Consider the following 15,531-nt stretch of genomic DNA (forward strand, 5'->3'; position numbering starts at 1 on the left):
CTCCGCGGGGGCGGCGGTGAGGGGCCCCTGGGGGCCAGCGGGTGCCTCCCCCGCGGGGGCAGGAGGCGCCGCCGGCCCGGGAAGGGGCGCGGGGCCGCTCACGGGGAGCTGAGCCACGCGTGCTGCAGGCACTGCGCCGCCGTGGCCCGTTTCTCGGGCGCGTACTCCAGCGTGGGCAGGAGGAAGCTGACGAACGGCGCGACCCCGGCTCTCGTCCAGTTGTGTCTCTCCACCAGGACGCTGCAGAGGCTGCGGGGCAGAAGCCTCGAGATCCGCAGAAGGGCACCTGTCCAAAATGACATAAGCGCAGTCCCTTAATGACGCTTGCAAGACTCGTGGTCTCCAGCCGCTCACCTCATGCAATTCATCCAAAGCACCTCGAAGGATCCCTTCCTTCTCCTGTGGATCTTCCTYTCTCTGGAAGCTCCACCTGCACTTCCACTTGCAGACTTGGCTCCCAGCCGTGTTTCAGAAATCATCTTTCCAAGCTAGTCTCCCCATTCTTGAGTACTTCTTAGATGATAACATACCAAAGGGAATGAAATGTTCCCAGAATAGTCATGCCAAAGCCATCACTACTAGTTCCSTATGGCTGTCTGCTTGCAACGCAGAACACATCAGGCCATTTCAGGGCCGGATCTCACTAAACGGTAAGGTTTAATTCGCTTTGTGCTATGTAGCTCTGTGGGGCCCAAAAGAGTGCCACTACTGACCAAAAAGCTCTCCCTGTCCCCGAGCAGTACATGCTGTAAATGTAGTGATTCAGGTTAGGCCGGCTTCGTTCACACAGAGAATGAATATAAAACAAGGACTGTTTTTGACTTGTTTCTTTTGAACGCCATAGAAGGAATAAGCATGAAAAGGGCCGTGAATGAGCAGGGAGGTGTTTGCTGCACTACAGCATGGTACTAGCACTCAACAGAGAATGAAGTGCAGGTGTGCTGAGGCTGTATTGCTTGCTGGTAAGCGTGAAAACAAGGAGGTATGACGGACTAAATGGCAGAAGGACAGTCATGCGATGCCTTGAAGTCAAAGACAAGGAGTTCAAGCTTAATGAGACAAAGGGAAAGGACTCGGGGAGATTCAAACRGAAGAGACATTATGGTTGGGGTCAGAAGACTAAACATAGGAGTCACATTTAGGGTGGATGAAGGAAGGGTGGGAGGATATGATTGTCTTGTCCCTGATCATCATTGTTCTCTGCCAGTGAATGGGTGAAATTCAGCCAGTTAACACATTCTTTTTGGCTTTACTGCCATGTAGCTATTTCCTGTCCATATTTCCATTCTCTCTAGATCCAGAGGAGAAAGGATGGAGTCTTTTCCCTCTTTAGTATTTGCCATGAGGATTTTTCAGGATTTTGCATTTGTATTCATCATTGGATTGCAGAGGTAGGAGAGCAAGCTAGCTGTCAGGGCAAGAAGTGTTACTGCACTTCATGAAGTCTCCGCTTCTCTTTTGTCCCTGGCTGTAGCCTGCATTGTTTGACATAAGTTTTGGTTGTTTTCTGATGTGAGCTGAGTAGGAGTGTGTCAGAGGTCCACAGTATTTTTAGAGTAAACTTCCCTACTCCAATTTTTACCTGGTCTGCTGAAAAATTTTGTTGACTTCTTCCAGGAGAGAGCTATTTGGGGAGGAATTCTGCCCAGGAGCTCAATAATACGAGCAACATGATCTGGATGGAGGAGAGAAAACACATCTAGATACAAAGATTATGACTCTTCTGTCAGTGAAATCAATAAAACTAATGGAGTCTTACCATCATCTCTGGAGAAATATTTCCCAGGTCGAGGATCAAATAGACACTCTCCAGTTGCCATTTCAAATGCCTAAAAGTGGAGCAGCATTGTTAATGCACTGACTAACTTGGAGTTTTTCTTCACCATTAACTCTGATAGTATCAGTGCCAATYTCCCTTCCTATTACACAAAACCAATCCTAAAACATGGAAACATACACATGCCTTCTATCTATACTCTGCCGTTGTGAAATAACAGCTTTTGCTCCTTTAGGATGAAAACCAGTATGTGACTGATTTGTTCAAGTCTATCAATTTCCCTATATAGAGTATGAATTGCCTTATAGCATAAGCTATTTGAAGTGAATTTTATGAGCAGCCTACATTGTCTGAAATTAATGAATGCAGAAAGCCTGTTTGTCCTTCTGTGACTCAGTAACAGCAAAGAAATCTTGCTCTACAGATAGATGGGTGGCTGAGGACATGCATTCCCTGGCCTGGTAGTGTCAGTCATCTTCCCTGCATGCAGTGCATGGTGTCCAGTCCTACCAGGCAGCCTGTGCTCCAGATATCTGCAGGAGTGCCATAGTCTAACCCAAGAAGCACTTCCAGGGCACGGTACGGTTGGGTCTGGATCTCCTTTGAAAAAGGCTTGTACTGAAACAGAAACAAACTACCTTTGGTTAGCATCCATAAATGAGTAAGAGCGATGCTTATGGTCAGAAGCTTTCAGCCTAGTGACAAGGACCTCGTGACACAGAACTGAATGCACGTGAATGCTGTATGCACAGCAAACACATGCTCAGCCCCACTGACACCGGAGTGAATTTATCCCCTAAAAATTCCACAGTTAACATGGTTTTAGATTTCTGGTTATCAGGACAGTGTCCATCCATGGAGATATTCTGAAGCCATCTGGACATGGCCCTGGGCAACCTGCTGTAGGTGACCCTGCTTGAACAGAGGGGTTGGACTAGGCAACTTCTAAAGGTTCCTTCCAACCTCAACCATTCTGTGATCCTGTGACTAACTGCAAGCTGAATAAAGGTCCAAAGTTGACAGCATCTCCAAGAGTACAGATCCCAGCTCTGAGCTGGGACTGCTGAATGTAACACACACTCAAATCATCATCTCTTTAGTGCACTCTAAAATAACTATTCAGCTGTGAAATGTCAGACAGCCAAGGTGTGACAGAAAGGAGCAGGTTGCATCTCCCATCATCTTGGAATTGAGACTTGTAGCAGACTCACTGTCCAGCACGCACTGCCCAGGTCTGCAATTTTCACCTCTATGCTCATTAAATCAGAATGTTCCAATCGATTGCCAAGATCACCTCCTAGATGGAAAGGACAGAGAGAAATCAGGTCTTTTTCAAATCAGCAGGTACATCACTTACCACACATATGCCTTCCTTTAAAGTTTTTCAGCCTTAAAGATCCTAAAATGCTTTAGACAAGTGACTCCTTTTATTGTCAGTAAAATACCACCTCTGTTTGTTGAGTAAAACACAAGAGAAGGGCTGAAAGTCAAAATCCAAGAGGATGTTAGAGAGGACAGTATCCTGCAGTGGAGCGGCGTGACCGTGTGCTCCTGTTCTGCTGCAAAGTACCTCTAGCGTTGAGATTAACGTGAGTTCAGAGGAGAGTACAGCCTACCAGCACCAGTCAAACACAACACTTCTGTAATACATCCTCAGCCTTCAGCAATCCTGGCTGTCACAGATCTTGGATACAGCTTGCTCAGCTAAGCACCGTAAAGGTGACGTTTTCTTATGGCCCTGGGAAAGGGTAATTTTTGTTTTAATACTTACAGTGAGCTGCTGGTCTACGTCCAATATTATGTCGTTCTGCTCCAAGCAAAAATATCTGTCAATAGTTTAGCATTCCCCATTTACCCCAGCGCTTGAGAGACAAAACAGCAACATCACAAAAGAAATGCTCATGGGAGAATATTGTGGGAGAAAATATAAAGGGTCTTAATGCTGGGAGAGACTAGATGATCTCTTGAGAAACTATCCAGCCCTATGTCTTATTCTATGTTCTCACCATTCTCTGAAAATAAATTATGTCTCAAAAGGCCTTGGAGATTAGCAGTATATACAAGTCTCCTGCAAACCTTGGAAATACAGGAAACAGAGAGTAGAAATGTCATACAGCTTTTTGATCAAATCATTGCTTATGTAAACCTTTCAGTAGCTGAAAACACCAGACATGATGGAACTATCCTGTACCTAAAGCTATGAGAATCTGCTCTCAGGTTATGGTGAGGCTACCATAAGGTTACCAGTGTTATGGTAAGGTTATTAACCAACACTTGCTTTGTAGTTGTTCTCTGCACAAACCTATCTGCAACACCACATTTATGTAGGCACCTTGAGAAACTTGTAGTAACTCAGGTGTGATGTTTGTGTTAAGCAGATGTAGAAGAGGCCTGTCACCATGAACTGCCTGTACTATTTTGTACTGGCCACTGCAGGAGTTGTGAGCTTTTTCTTTTCATAAATTATATCTACCTACCTATCTACCTCTCTGTTTCACTCCTGGCAATAAGCTTTTAAGTCCCTTTTCTGGTTCAAAAAATCTGCACTGCTTACCTGGTCCCTTTAGCCCCAAATCTGTTCTCTGGCTAGAGTCGACAATATCAGACAGAAACTTTTGGAGGGTCTTGTCACCTACATACAGCAAAATGTTCTCTGGTTTGATGTCGGTATGAATAATCCGGCAGCGTTTGTGCAGGAAGTGCAGGCCTGCTAGCACCTGAGTGAGCCAAAGAATGATTTATGTTAACAACATAAAGGTCTCCCCCCTCTCTCCCGTCCCAAATGGCTTTTAGTGCTGTCAAAGCAGAGAGTCCACCACAGTGGACGTGTGATTTGTGGAGGTTCTGGTACGGGGGAAAGAGGATACTGGTGATAATTTTCTACAATAAATTATTTCTATATAATGGATCCCTTGTATTAACTTGGAGTTGCACCCAAAACAGTGGTGTCTCGGGTTAGGGTGGGCCTGTGGAAGCACACAGAAGTGGCTTCATCACAAGACTCAGCAGGGATAGCTGCCACCTAAGCCTACGGGTTCAGCATGATAAGCGACAGGGAGCCTGTGGATCCCGGCAGTGAAGGAGTGTATTTGGAGGATGCAGAAATGACACACAGCAGAAGGAGGTGTGAAAATCCACAGATGTCAGCATGGATGGACAAGCCTGGAGAAACAGAAAGTAGGTGCAAAAGGCTGCAGTTACTTTGAGGACAGGACTACAAGGAGGCATTATGGTCACAAATCTGAACTATGTCCTGAAAAGCCACTTCTTGCTGCTTGGCTCTGGCACCCTTGCACTGCCTTCCCTGTTAATACGGCATTATCGCTGGACTGGAAGTTGGGACTTGGTCAGAGAGCATTTGACATAGTGGGGAGGGAGGCCCTGCCTTCTAAGTGATCCCATCGTACAAGTAAAGAAAAGGAGATGAAGCACAGCCCAGACAGGAGGAGGGAGAGACGCTGAGTGATTGTGTGTAGAGAAGAATTCAGGGTGCAGTCCCTTCTCCGCAGGGGAACCATGTAGGGAAAGGAGAGCTTATGATGGAGCAGGGAGAGTTGGGCCTGTCACAGGGGAGAGATAAACAGTGCATACAAGAGAGAAACATTCAAACATTCACTCTTGGAAGTCAATAACAGCAAAAAGAAAAAAAAGACTACTGGGAAAAGGTTTGTTTTTTGTTTKTTTTTTTTTTTTACACTCTGGTCAGTCATAGAGGGCTGGCAAATTTTCTGTGCATTATCAAAATCTATTCTGGGATGAATACCAGCCCCAGGGAAATACCAACCTTAAATGGTAACTGTGAGACACAAGGGAAGATTTAAATAGCTAAAATGGAATGAATCAGAAGTAAATACTGCCCTAGTGCTGATCTGAAGGGAAAAAGAAAAAGGTTTTGAGATTTTATGATTTAAGCAGATAAGGGGGTGCAGGCAAAGGCTTAGGTGTGCAATTGAGCACATAGCTTAATGCCATTACACTTTTGTATAACTTATTTAGGTGTTGGTGCAWCTGCTTTCCAGGAAGAAGAAGCTATTGCAGAAAAAGGATAAAGGAGAAAGGGGTTCGTTCTTAGTGTCTCTGGAAGAGCACAGGAATCAAAGGAGCAAATCTTGGTCTAGACAAGCCAGTGGACTTCTAATAAATCTCAGCATTGGAGGCAAAATATAATTTTAACTACGCTGAGGCCTTACTGAGGTTTCCCATTCCTTAGCTATTCATGGACAACATACAAGAAACTCGATTTCTGTGATCTGTTTGATCAGCATGCCACATCCTTACAGGGGATGAAGGAAGGGCTGGCTCTGAGCAGGAAAACCTCAAGATGGGTGGAGGACCAGCCAACCGAACCAGCTATTTACAAAGCCTCTGGAAAGAAATCAGCTATGAGACAGACCTCTAGCAGCCTTCGGTARTACTGTGCAGACAGCTATAGAGCAGCCTCCGAGCCCTGCCGGACCCTGCCTACGTCAGTGCCGCTCATGACTGGATGCTGAGCCAAATGCCAGCAGTCTGGCGTCACCATGGGGGGGGATCCTCATGGCTGCAGGAGGGCAGAGAGATGTCTATGGTTTGCCAACAAGAAGCATAACTATGGCAGGCTGTTTGTCTCCCCGCTACTCCGGCGAGTRGAAGAACTGATCCCAAGAAAAATGCAGTGATTACTGAGATCTGAACATAACTGTTGTCCCTGAATGCCCAGTGCAGGTCTGCAGGCTACTGACTCTTCACGTTGGTGGTCCTGACTCCTTTCCAAACCTGATGAGGCTACAGGCATAGCCAGTGATGAACAGTGCGCCTGTATTAATGGGAACATGATGACTTCCCACTCTGCGTTTTTGTTTTATTTTTAAACATTTTCTCCCCRTATACCCAAAAGAAATAGTTAGTGTTTTCTTTACAAAATGTATGCCTTGGGCACTCGCTTAGTGTTGTTCCTTTCTCTGCAGATGGAATCACAAAGGAGCTCATGGCAGATGACCCCAGAATGAAGACAACAGTGTGTTCCCCACCCAACCAGTCCCTTGGTGCCATCACCCGCTTAGAGCTAAGTTCTCACCTGCTGTAAAGATTTTTTCACAAAAGGCAAAGGAAGGCCCTGGGCTGCATAGTTACCCATCAGACTTCTCAGAGAAGGACCCAGCGCTTCAAATACCAAGCACATATGTGGGAAAGAGTCATGGATTCACTAACAGGGAGAAGATGTAACTACCACCATTTTGCCCTTCACCAGAGTAGCCAAATACCTCCTTATTCCACCTGCTCCCACTAGCCACTTTTGTGTGCCCGGGGCCAACTGCTGCCCTGCTCATCCTCATGGGACTACAGCTTTTGGTTTTACACTATCGTGTGACCTCTCCAAGGCAAGCCAAGGCTTTGTCAACCCAGAGCTGCAGCCCTCTTAGCAGAAGGATATGGAAGCCGTTCTCTCCCATCATTTTAAAGTCGTCTAATAAACAGACAATGTTTTCTCCTGCCCGGTCCTTCTTCTTCATACTGCTCACCTGAAGGGAGGATTCCAAAAAAGCTGCAATTAGAGACATACATATGCACAGGGACATCTTGCGCCCATTTTTATCCCATTCTACAGACTTTCTCCTCCAGTGGTTGGCACTTCATTAGAAATTCAGCGATAACAGCATCAAGAAAACCAGGCTCCAATTAAGCAAGCAGACTCCATTCCCAAGGAATGTTGTCTAGCCCTGGACCAGGTAGGAGCATAACCCTCACAGTGTCTGAATAACTCAAACCTTTCCTGTTAACAGGGTCTAGAACAATTCCCATTGCTCGTTCTACCCCATCCAGGCCCTAAAAGTGCTCCTGCCTGTGGTGAAAGGTGATTTCCCTGAGGCCCCAGCTCATTTTACACAGGAGCGATGGCTGCCCATTTTCTTCACCCTTCTGCAGCCTCTACTCCTCATTCTACGATGGGGGAAGGCTCCTTTTCCTCTCTGGTTGAGCGTCACGGGCCAGGCACTGTCGCAGCATCACTTGGAATTTGTCTGGTGTCACACAGTTTCTCGTGGTTCAGTGGGGAAAAGCAGTCTTCCTGCAATATCGCCTTCTAAAACCTGTAGCTTCCCTTCAGCAATTTCTTGCCAGTGGTTGCAAAGAGTTTTTGTTTTATTTTTAAACATTTTCTCCCCATATACCCAAAATAAATAGTTAGTGTTTTCTTTACAAAATGTAAAGAAGGCCTTGTGTTTGGCCAGTTGAAGGCTACTCTGTCCTTCTGGGGTAAGGAGCAACTGCCACACGTGGAACAACCCATTGAACTAGACCTCTTTGGGCTGGAAAAGGGCTGACTACAGGCAGGTATGACAGAGCTCTATAAGATACTGAGTGGTAGGGGAAGGGGTGAACACAGAGCTGTTATTTTCCTCTCCTTTCATACGAGAACCAGGGTGTATCACATAAACCTAGCACTTGGCAGGTTCAGAAACAAGCCAGGGAGACGGTTCTTCATGCAGCACATAGGTAATTGGTGGCAAATCTTGTCACAGGGTGCTGTGGATGCTGAAGCCTGCATGGGCTCATGGCAAAGTGAGACAGGTCTCTGGAAGATAAACCCGTTGAGGATTGCTGCCCACATAGTGTCTCCTTCAGCCCAAGAAATCTCCCATTGAAAACTGCTGGAGGCCGGGGAAGTGTTCAGTGGGAGCAGCGCTCTGTGCTTACCCTGTCCTTACACCCTGCTGGCCACCACTGGCCCAGGATACAGGGTTGGGTGAACCTGCACTCTGCCAAAGCGCGGGTGCTTTTGGCACCCCTGGATCTTGCATCAGCCCTGCACATCTGTGCGGTGAGCTATATTGCGAGTTTGCTCCCAGGGGACACTGATGTTGGTACAGCAATGAGTACTTCTGTACACTGCCATAACCGTGGGGATTTTGGTTTGTTTTGTTGCTCAGCTGCCTGATGTGTCTGCGGCAGCGCCAGGAGGTTTTGCTGGGATGACAGAGGTGCGCAGCCGTGGAAGGTGGGAGACCGCCTCTTCTGGCAGCACTACAGGCACCGATCACCTTATACTGACGGAAATGGCCCTGGGAACCAGCTATATTCTGTTGAGTAGAAGGAATGTCTTTCAGAGAGAATTCATAATAAATTAAGGGTAAGGCTTGGTCTATAAACAGTATTACGCTGATGTGCAGAAAAGCACCCCTTTGATTACATTAAATTACTGCCACTTTGTACTTCCTCTTGCATCACTAAGTCTGCCTCATATCCCTTTGGATACAGCCTGCAGATTTGCAGGTGCAAGCTACACTTTTTTCAGACCTGTTGGAAAAAGGCCTCGCAGTAATTTGAAATGCAAAATTTAATGACTTTTATTCATATAAAGCTGATGTAACTTCTTATTTAGGCAAACTTAAGAATTGTAGCCATGAGCTTTCTAGAACTGGCAGGTCAAGCTACCTTCAAAGGCAAGTAGCTGAAACTCAGATACATGCCAGACCCATTGGCAAAGGCAGAAGGAAGCTTTCTGAGTTCAGATCTTTATTATATTTTGCTGCATCCTACCATTTTTTGCAGTTGTCTCCATTTACTTCACTATCTGTGCTGTGATAGAGCAATACCATCTGAGCTGGGAACTACACAAATTCAGTGGAAACATTCCCACCTCCTGTTTAAGAACTTGGACTTGATCTCCTGCTTTTTTCCTGTTGACTAGCCAGGCTGTATTTCTGCAGGTTCCTCCTACTTACTGGATTTTGGTCTCAGCTGAAAGGAATGGGCCTACAGGCCAAGTAGGGCACAGCCATCCATGCCAGCACAACAGGAAGGAGAAGGTGGCCATTTCAGAGGCCAGTGCTCAACGAAGGCAATTTCTATCAAGTATCTAACATGTTTTTTCTGTTCCCCACCTGGATCTTCAGACTGACACCTGGAGGGAGAAGGATGGTGAAGCTGATGTTCAGATCTAAACTCAGTGGCCATCCCCATGGTGCGGAGCGCGGAGCCAGAGAACATACATACACATCGAAGGAGAGCGACCTCGTCCTGGGCAGCCTCAGCAAAGCTCTCCCCGCTCCTGGGGACCTTCACAGCTACGTGTTTCTTCCTCCTACGAGATGAATCACAGCTGCATGCCAACACACGCCAGTGCGGCTCCAAGCAGCAGCGCCTCCCCTTCTCCCAGCCACCCAGCCCTGGGCTCTGTGGGGAGAGCGCTGCCCTCCCGCGAGCGGTCTTGCCCTTGGCCTGCGGCACGCAAGGACCATGCGCATCTCTCCTGGTGATGCTGCTGGCATCTTGCAGCATAGCTGCCTCAGGGAGCAGAGAAGGACCAGAGAGTAATAGGCAGAACATGGATACTGCAGGGTCCAACCTATTCTAAACAAGAAGAGCAAAGGTGGAGCAAGGGCTGATCCCACCTAATTTATGTTCTTCAGTTTCTGGGGAGCAACTCCGCTAATTGCACCCCACTGATCTTGCTGCCAGATTTGCCCCAGCTCTGGTCACTGTCGTCCTCCGTGGGAGCCTCCGCATGTTGAAGCGCTCAGAGCTGATGCTGACGTGCTCCCGGGCAGGCTGCTGCGCTCTGCTGCTTCTGCGCAAAAGGGACAGGCCCTGCCCAAGAGGAGGACAGCACACCCTTCCTACAGCCCCCGAAATGTGTTCAGCCCCTCACCTCGTGTCATGGCACAGCCACACCGTGGCAAAGGCCCCGCAGCCCAGCTTGCGCAGAGCCTGGTATCTCAWGTTGAACACGTCTCCTTCCTGCACTGGGTGGTGGCCTCCTGTGGGGGCATTGCCAGAAGGCAACGTTACTGACATGTCTTTAAATGCCGTTGGACTGAAAGAGCAACTGATAACAGCTGGCCTCCCAGCGGCTGGGTATCCCAGAGGAACGGCCGGACAGGTCGCCAGTGGCCTCCTCTGGCCTGGGAAGAGCCTGGCACAATCTCAGCTCCAGAGTCACACATCCGAGGACTGACCTGTGCGCCTCGCTGCAGGCGCCTCCTCCTGCACCCACTCCTGTTCTTCCATCATCGCAGCAGATCCTGGCGTGAGAGGACAGCGGCCGTGGAGAACCAGGTCTTGGAGTGCAGGTGGTGCAGTCTTCAGCATTTTACTCCTTTAAACAGAGGTAGGTAGCTGCAGAGCAGCCATTAATGTCTACTACATGGCATGCACGTTGATATGCATCGCTCCCGTTCCCTCTTCTGCCTCCCCCCGCCCTGCTCCTTTCCATCTGCTTCACCAGAACCTGGAACTGGGCTGTTACAAACATTTTTGGCACTTCGGAGAGGTTAGGGATTATTTTAAGAGTTCAGAAAAGGAAAGTTGGCAGGCTGGGGTTGAGCAGGGCTCCTGGCTGTGTGCAGCTGGGCCAGAGCCCGGCAGGAGTCTCAGGTTTCCTAGTGCCTCGGGTGGATTTTCAGTGGCTTAGTGGGGCCTGCGGGATCCCCTCCCGCAGCTGCAGTGCTGGTGGGACCTGGCCTCCTGCGGAGAAAGCGCTCTGCTCCCCGTCTCCTGCCCAGTTGGGCAAGGGGTAAGCCCCGGGCTTTCACTGGCAGGAGGAGTCTCATGCTTAGTATGAAGCAGAGTCTGTGTTTTAGAAACTCCAGCACTGCACATCTCTCTGCAGCCTCGCCCCGGGGCCAGAGCAGGTATTTATCACCAACCATCCCGTGACCCCCTAGGAAAGAGGCTGTAACCGAGGGGGAGAGGCTATTCTCCAGGGTTAGTTACTATGGCAGCAAAAAGGTACAAACAGAGCCGGTTCAGACAGACCGATGCAACTGCTGTCCTCCCCCCGCCAGCCCCCATGTAGGATTGGCTAAAGCACGGGTCACCTGAAGCAACGCCCCCGAACCCCCTGTTGCTCATGGAAATACAGATGTAAGCTGCTATAGCTTGGGGACTCCCAACCCAGCATTTCATAATGCGGAAATGTCACTTGCTTTATGGCCTAACCTTCAGATTAACATACGTTGCTGGAGCTTACCACACGTGCTAATTGAGCAGACCGTTAGCACGGGTGGAAATATTGACCTCTAGGTCTTTCAGAATYGGTGCACTAACGCTAACAGCTTGTCTGCACCGGGGCGTTTTCCCTCACCTGCGGTGGGAACAACTCAGTGGGGAGGCGTTTTAGGACAGTATTGCCTGCCAGGGCACGCTCTCCCTTAGGAGACAGAAGCACGACTTCCTCAAAAGACTAGGATTTCTTTGCATATCCTGATGCTCCTTTCTCAGTACAGCAACCAGAGATGTAGGCTGTCTTTGGGAACCAAGCGAGCTCTCAAAACATTTCTACTTAAGGGTCAGATCGTGCTTGAGATCCATTCCTGCCAGGGACGCCCAGGACTGCCGGAGCTGCCATTGCTCCATTTACCCCAGCTCATACAGCAGTGCGAAAGGAGCTCAAAACGCCTCTCCCTCCTTTTGTTTTTTAGTTCTCTAACCACAGCACTTACAAGTGTTCAGAATTTGTGTTATTTAGGCATAAACTTCCAGGGTGCTGCCTCTCCTTATGGCCAGTCTCTTTAGCAAACACTTGTGAGAGTCCCATCTATGAACTCGGGTGCAATTGGTAGAATTTCCTTTGTTCATGAGCACAGACTTCGCATATCAACACCTTCGCGAGTCACTGCACCACCGGAATACGCCAAGACCTGTTCATTCACATCTTCAAAGATTTTGGCATGTCATTAGGGAGAACTGTGAGGGCTGATCTGAGATCTGGGCAACAGCTTTAGAGATTTAATTTCTTACCTCACTCCCCATTCACCTACCAAAGGAAAGTTTAAGAAACCGGCCGGATGGCAGTTCAACAGCATCTTTCCTAGATGGATTTTTTTGGAAATAGGAATCTTTGACAGGAAAGCAGTACCATCATGATRCAGTGTTTAGGACCCAAAGCCAGGCTCATTTAGCATAAAACACTTTCTAACACTAAGGCTGACTGAGCTTTTGAACAGCTCACTGGGGCTGTAGCATCCCCCCTCGCAGCTGAGAGCAAGTCCGGCCCTTCCTTGGACGTGCGAGGCGCTATGAAGGTAAAGAGCCCACCATATTTACACGGATACACCGGTAAAGGATAAGCAAGGAGTGTTGCTATGCAACTTGCTATAGAAGAGTGAAACATTTTTCTAAGCTTTGTGATGAAGGACAATTAATAATGTTTTTAAAGACTTCATCACTTGATGTCTTTATCTTTTTTTTTTTTTTCCTCGTTAAAAGCTACATCATGCCGAACTTGTTGGTTTGCTGCAGGCCTGGACCAGGTCAGGAAGCCTCAGTCAGCCTGGCAACATGCTGGTGCTGCCTGGTCCGCAAGAGCTACGGGTAGGGAGCGGTGCTTCACCTCTGGTGATGTAGCCTGAAGGACCTGATCTGCTCAGCCTGATGTGCCCAGAGGGGTGTAGGGGGCCTCCCCCACTACCGGTCATGCCTTGCACTGCCTGGACCTTCCCTCTCGGCTAACCCACCTGGGCACACGGAGCTGCAGAGCTCACCAGAGCTATACGTGCCTTGATCTTGTGTGCGAGCAGAGACCTGGCAAGCCACRGCCTGGGACGCGCTTGCTGGATGCAGCATCCCTGCAAGCTGCAACGTGCAYCGCAAACCCAGCCCCGGCGGCCCTTTGCAGACTTACCATGCAGCAGCTCGCGGCGGCCGGGCACGCAGCACCGCTTGTGATCTGGCTCAKGCTGGAGCTCCAGGAAGCGAGGTCCCAGCTGGTCCCGCTCTCCTTTTGGTCTGCACCGCCTGGGAGGGGTGTCCTTGGGTAGACCAAAGTCTCCTGCATCGCTGGATGGACGCGCTGAGGAACGGGACGGGGTATCGGATCACAGCACTGCTTCCTGGAACAACCTTGGCTGCGGGATCGCTGGGGGGACCCAGGACAGCTGCAGTGGATTCATTTTACTGCCGGCCTCTCTCTGCACCTGTCTGAGCAGCTCCCCGCCTCCCCTCCACTCCCCTCGCTGCAGGTCTGTCAGGCTGCTGCGACCTCCGCAGTCTCCACAGCAACTATTTATAGAGGGAAATTTAGAGCTCTGCTAGGATGGAAACAGCAAAACCCCTCCTGCCACCCCGCAGCCCCTGGAACCAGAAACCGTGGGGCAGCCTGGCAGCTCCCGCAGCCTCTCCGCAGGGCTCCCGGGCCAGGCCYGCTGCTGGGGCACCGTCTCCTGGCCCAGTGGTCCCCAATGTGCGCCTGCCAGAGGGGACAGACTCCCCCAGGGCCCCAGCGTGCCATGCTCACCGTCCCGAGGCACGTCTGCCTCCGCCAGCAGCACCAGCACGCTGCCAAACACAGCGCAGCCTGGTGCYGGCTGCTGCAAACCCTGATTTCCCCTCTCCCCTGTTCCCGGGGACCGGCCCAAGGCACCATGCTGCGGCTGCTCGGGCCCCGGCACAGCACCGGGCGGCCGCGGCCTCGAAGCTGCTGTCCCTGCCTGCCGGCGGAAAGGGACGCGCCGGGGCCTGCAGGACAGCGACGTCTCCCTGCAGGGCGGCAGCGCCTGCTTCCCATCCGGGTTAACGAGGCAGAGCGCGGTTTTCCACACGCGCGATGGTGACGGCGGCCAACGCTTTGGCTGGGTCGCATAAGGGCCTCAACGTGGAAACGGCCGCTTGCGGCACCAGCCAGGCCCCGCGGGAGGAGCGGGAAGCAGCCCGTGTGCGCAGAGCAGCGCGAGGGCAGCGTCCTCCCTGCCGCGCTCGCCCAGCGGCTCTGCCCCGCCGAGCTGGGACCAGGCGTCCCGGCACCCAGCGACGCCAAGGAGCGAAGGGCCGCGCGTAGGGAAATCACTTCACGCTCTCCCCCCTACGGCCGCTGCCTCGCAGYGGAGCTTGGCCTGCCCCGGACCTTCCCCCTCGCTGGGGCCCTCGTGCCGCACGGCTCGGGTTTCCTTGCTAAGCCTGCACAGACCGATTCCTGCCCCCAAAGCAAAGGGTTAACGCTGCCTAGGAGCTGCGCTGCCGCAGCCACGCGCTGCCAAAACAAAATCAGCGCCTTGCGGAGCGCCTCTCCCCTTTCCCGTGCCCCTGTCCTCTCACCTGCCTGCCCCAGCTCTAAAAATAACCAGGGAGGGGGCAGAGGCTCCCAAAGGCGCCCGGTTGGGAGCGAAGGTTTGGGCAGGGCCAGGGGCCCCCCGCAGCGCAGCGCTGCACCGAGGGGCCGAGCCCCGCTGCGGGACCAGCCTCGCACCCTGCAGAAGGCCGGCAAGAGCACAAGCGCACRCCCTGAGGTTACGTACGTAAGCGGAGAGGCAGCCACTATCCAAAACTTGACTAGTAAGGGATAGAGGAAAAGGAGGGATATATTGGCCAGCTTTAAGAGTCTGGGAAGGGCTGTGCAATGTTCAAAGAGGCCGAGACCCCCGTCCCCACTGCTGGGCAAAGCCAAGGGCAGCGCAGGCAGGCCATAACGCTGTAGCCCAAAAATCTCAAAAGAAAATAAGAACAGCCGGTGGGTCGGGGGGGGGGGGGAGAGAAAAGAAAAGAAACAAAACCCTGAGGTAGCTAATCAGAGGTCTCTAGTTTAGGATTTAAGTTGTTAAGCTAAGTTAGGAAGAGCAGCTCCTAACTCGCGGTGGTGGACAACAGTGATAAACTACATCACAAGCAGCTGCCCAGCTGTTTGCCCCTCTGCACACACAGCCAGAGGCGTAACCCGCCCCAGCACACATCTACCAGCACTGAGCTCCCGCAGCCACGGGCCAGCTCCCAGTGCAGGAGCTGAGGAACCRGGCCAGGGAATGGAGGTGCCCTCCTCCCCGCTGGGGCAGCTCAACCAGCGC

General features: G+C 50.7%; 1 protein-coding gene across 1 annotated transcript; it reads right to left on the reverse strand.

Annotated features, from left to right (window-relative positions):
* Positions 1-92: 92 nt before the first annotated feature.
* LOC112976625 (SRSF protein kinase 3-like) lies at positions 93-10,768 on the reverse strand. The gene is made up of 11 exons (XM_026088064.1): positions 10,714-10,768; positions 10,407-10,515; positions 9,752-9,839; positions 7,191-7,278; positions 6,834-6,940; positions 4,263-4,494; positions 2,989-3,113; positions 2,288-2,395; positions 1,760-1,829; positions 1,583-1,675; positions 93-316 (listed from the first exon to the last, which is right to left on the reverse strand). Exons 1-11 carry the CDS (start codon positions 10,766-10,768, stop codon positions 99-101), a joined length of 1,293 nt encoding a protein of 430 aa, XP_025943849.1. The 3' UTR covers positions 93-98.
* Between the last annotated feature and the right edge of the window lie 4,763 nt (positions 10,769-15,531).

The sequence above is a fragment of the Apteryx rowi genome, unplaced genomic scaffold, assembly GCF_003343035.1.
Source record: "Apteryx rowi isolate R43461 unplaced genomic scaffold, aptRow1 scaffold_75, whole genome shotgun sequence".
Taxonomy (NCBI): domain Eukaryota; kingdom Metazoa; phylum Chordata; class Aves; order Apterygiformes; family Apterygidae; genus Apteryx; species Apteryx rowi.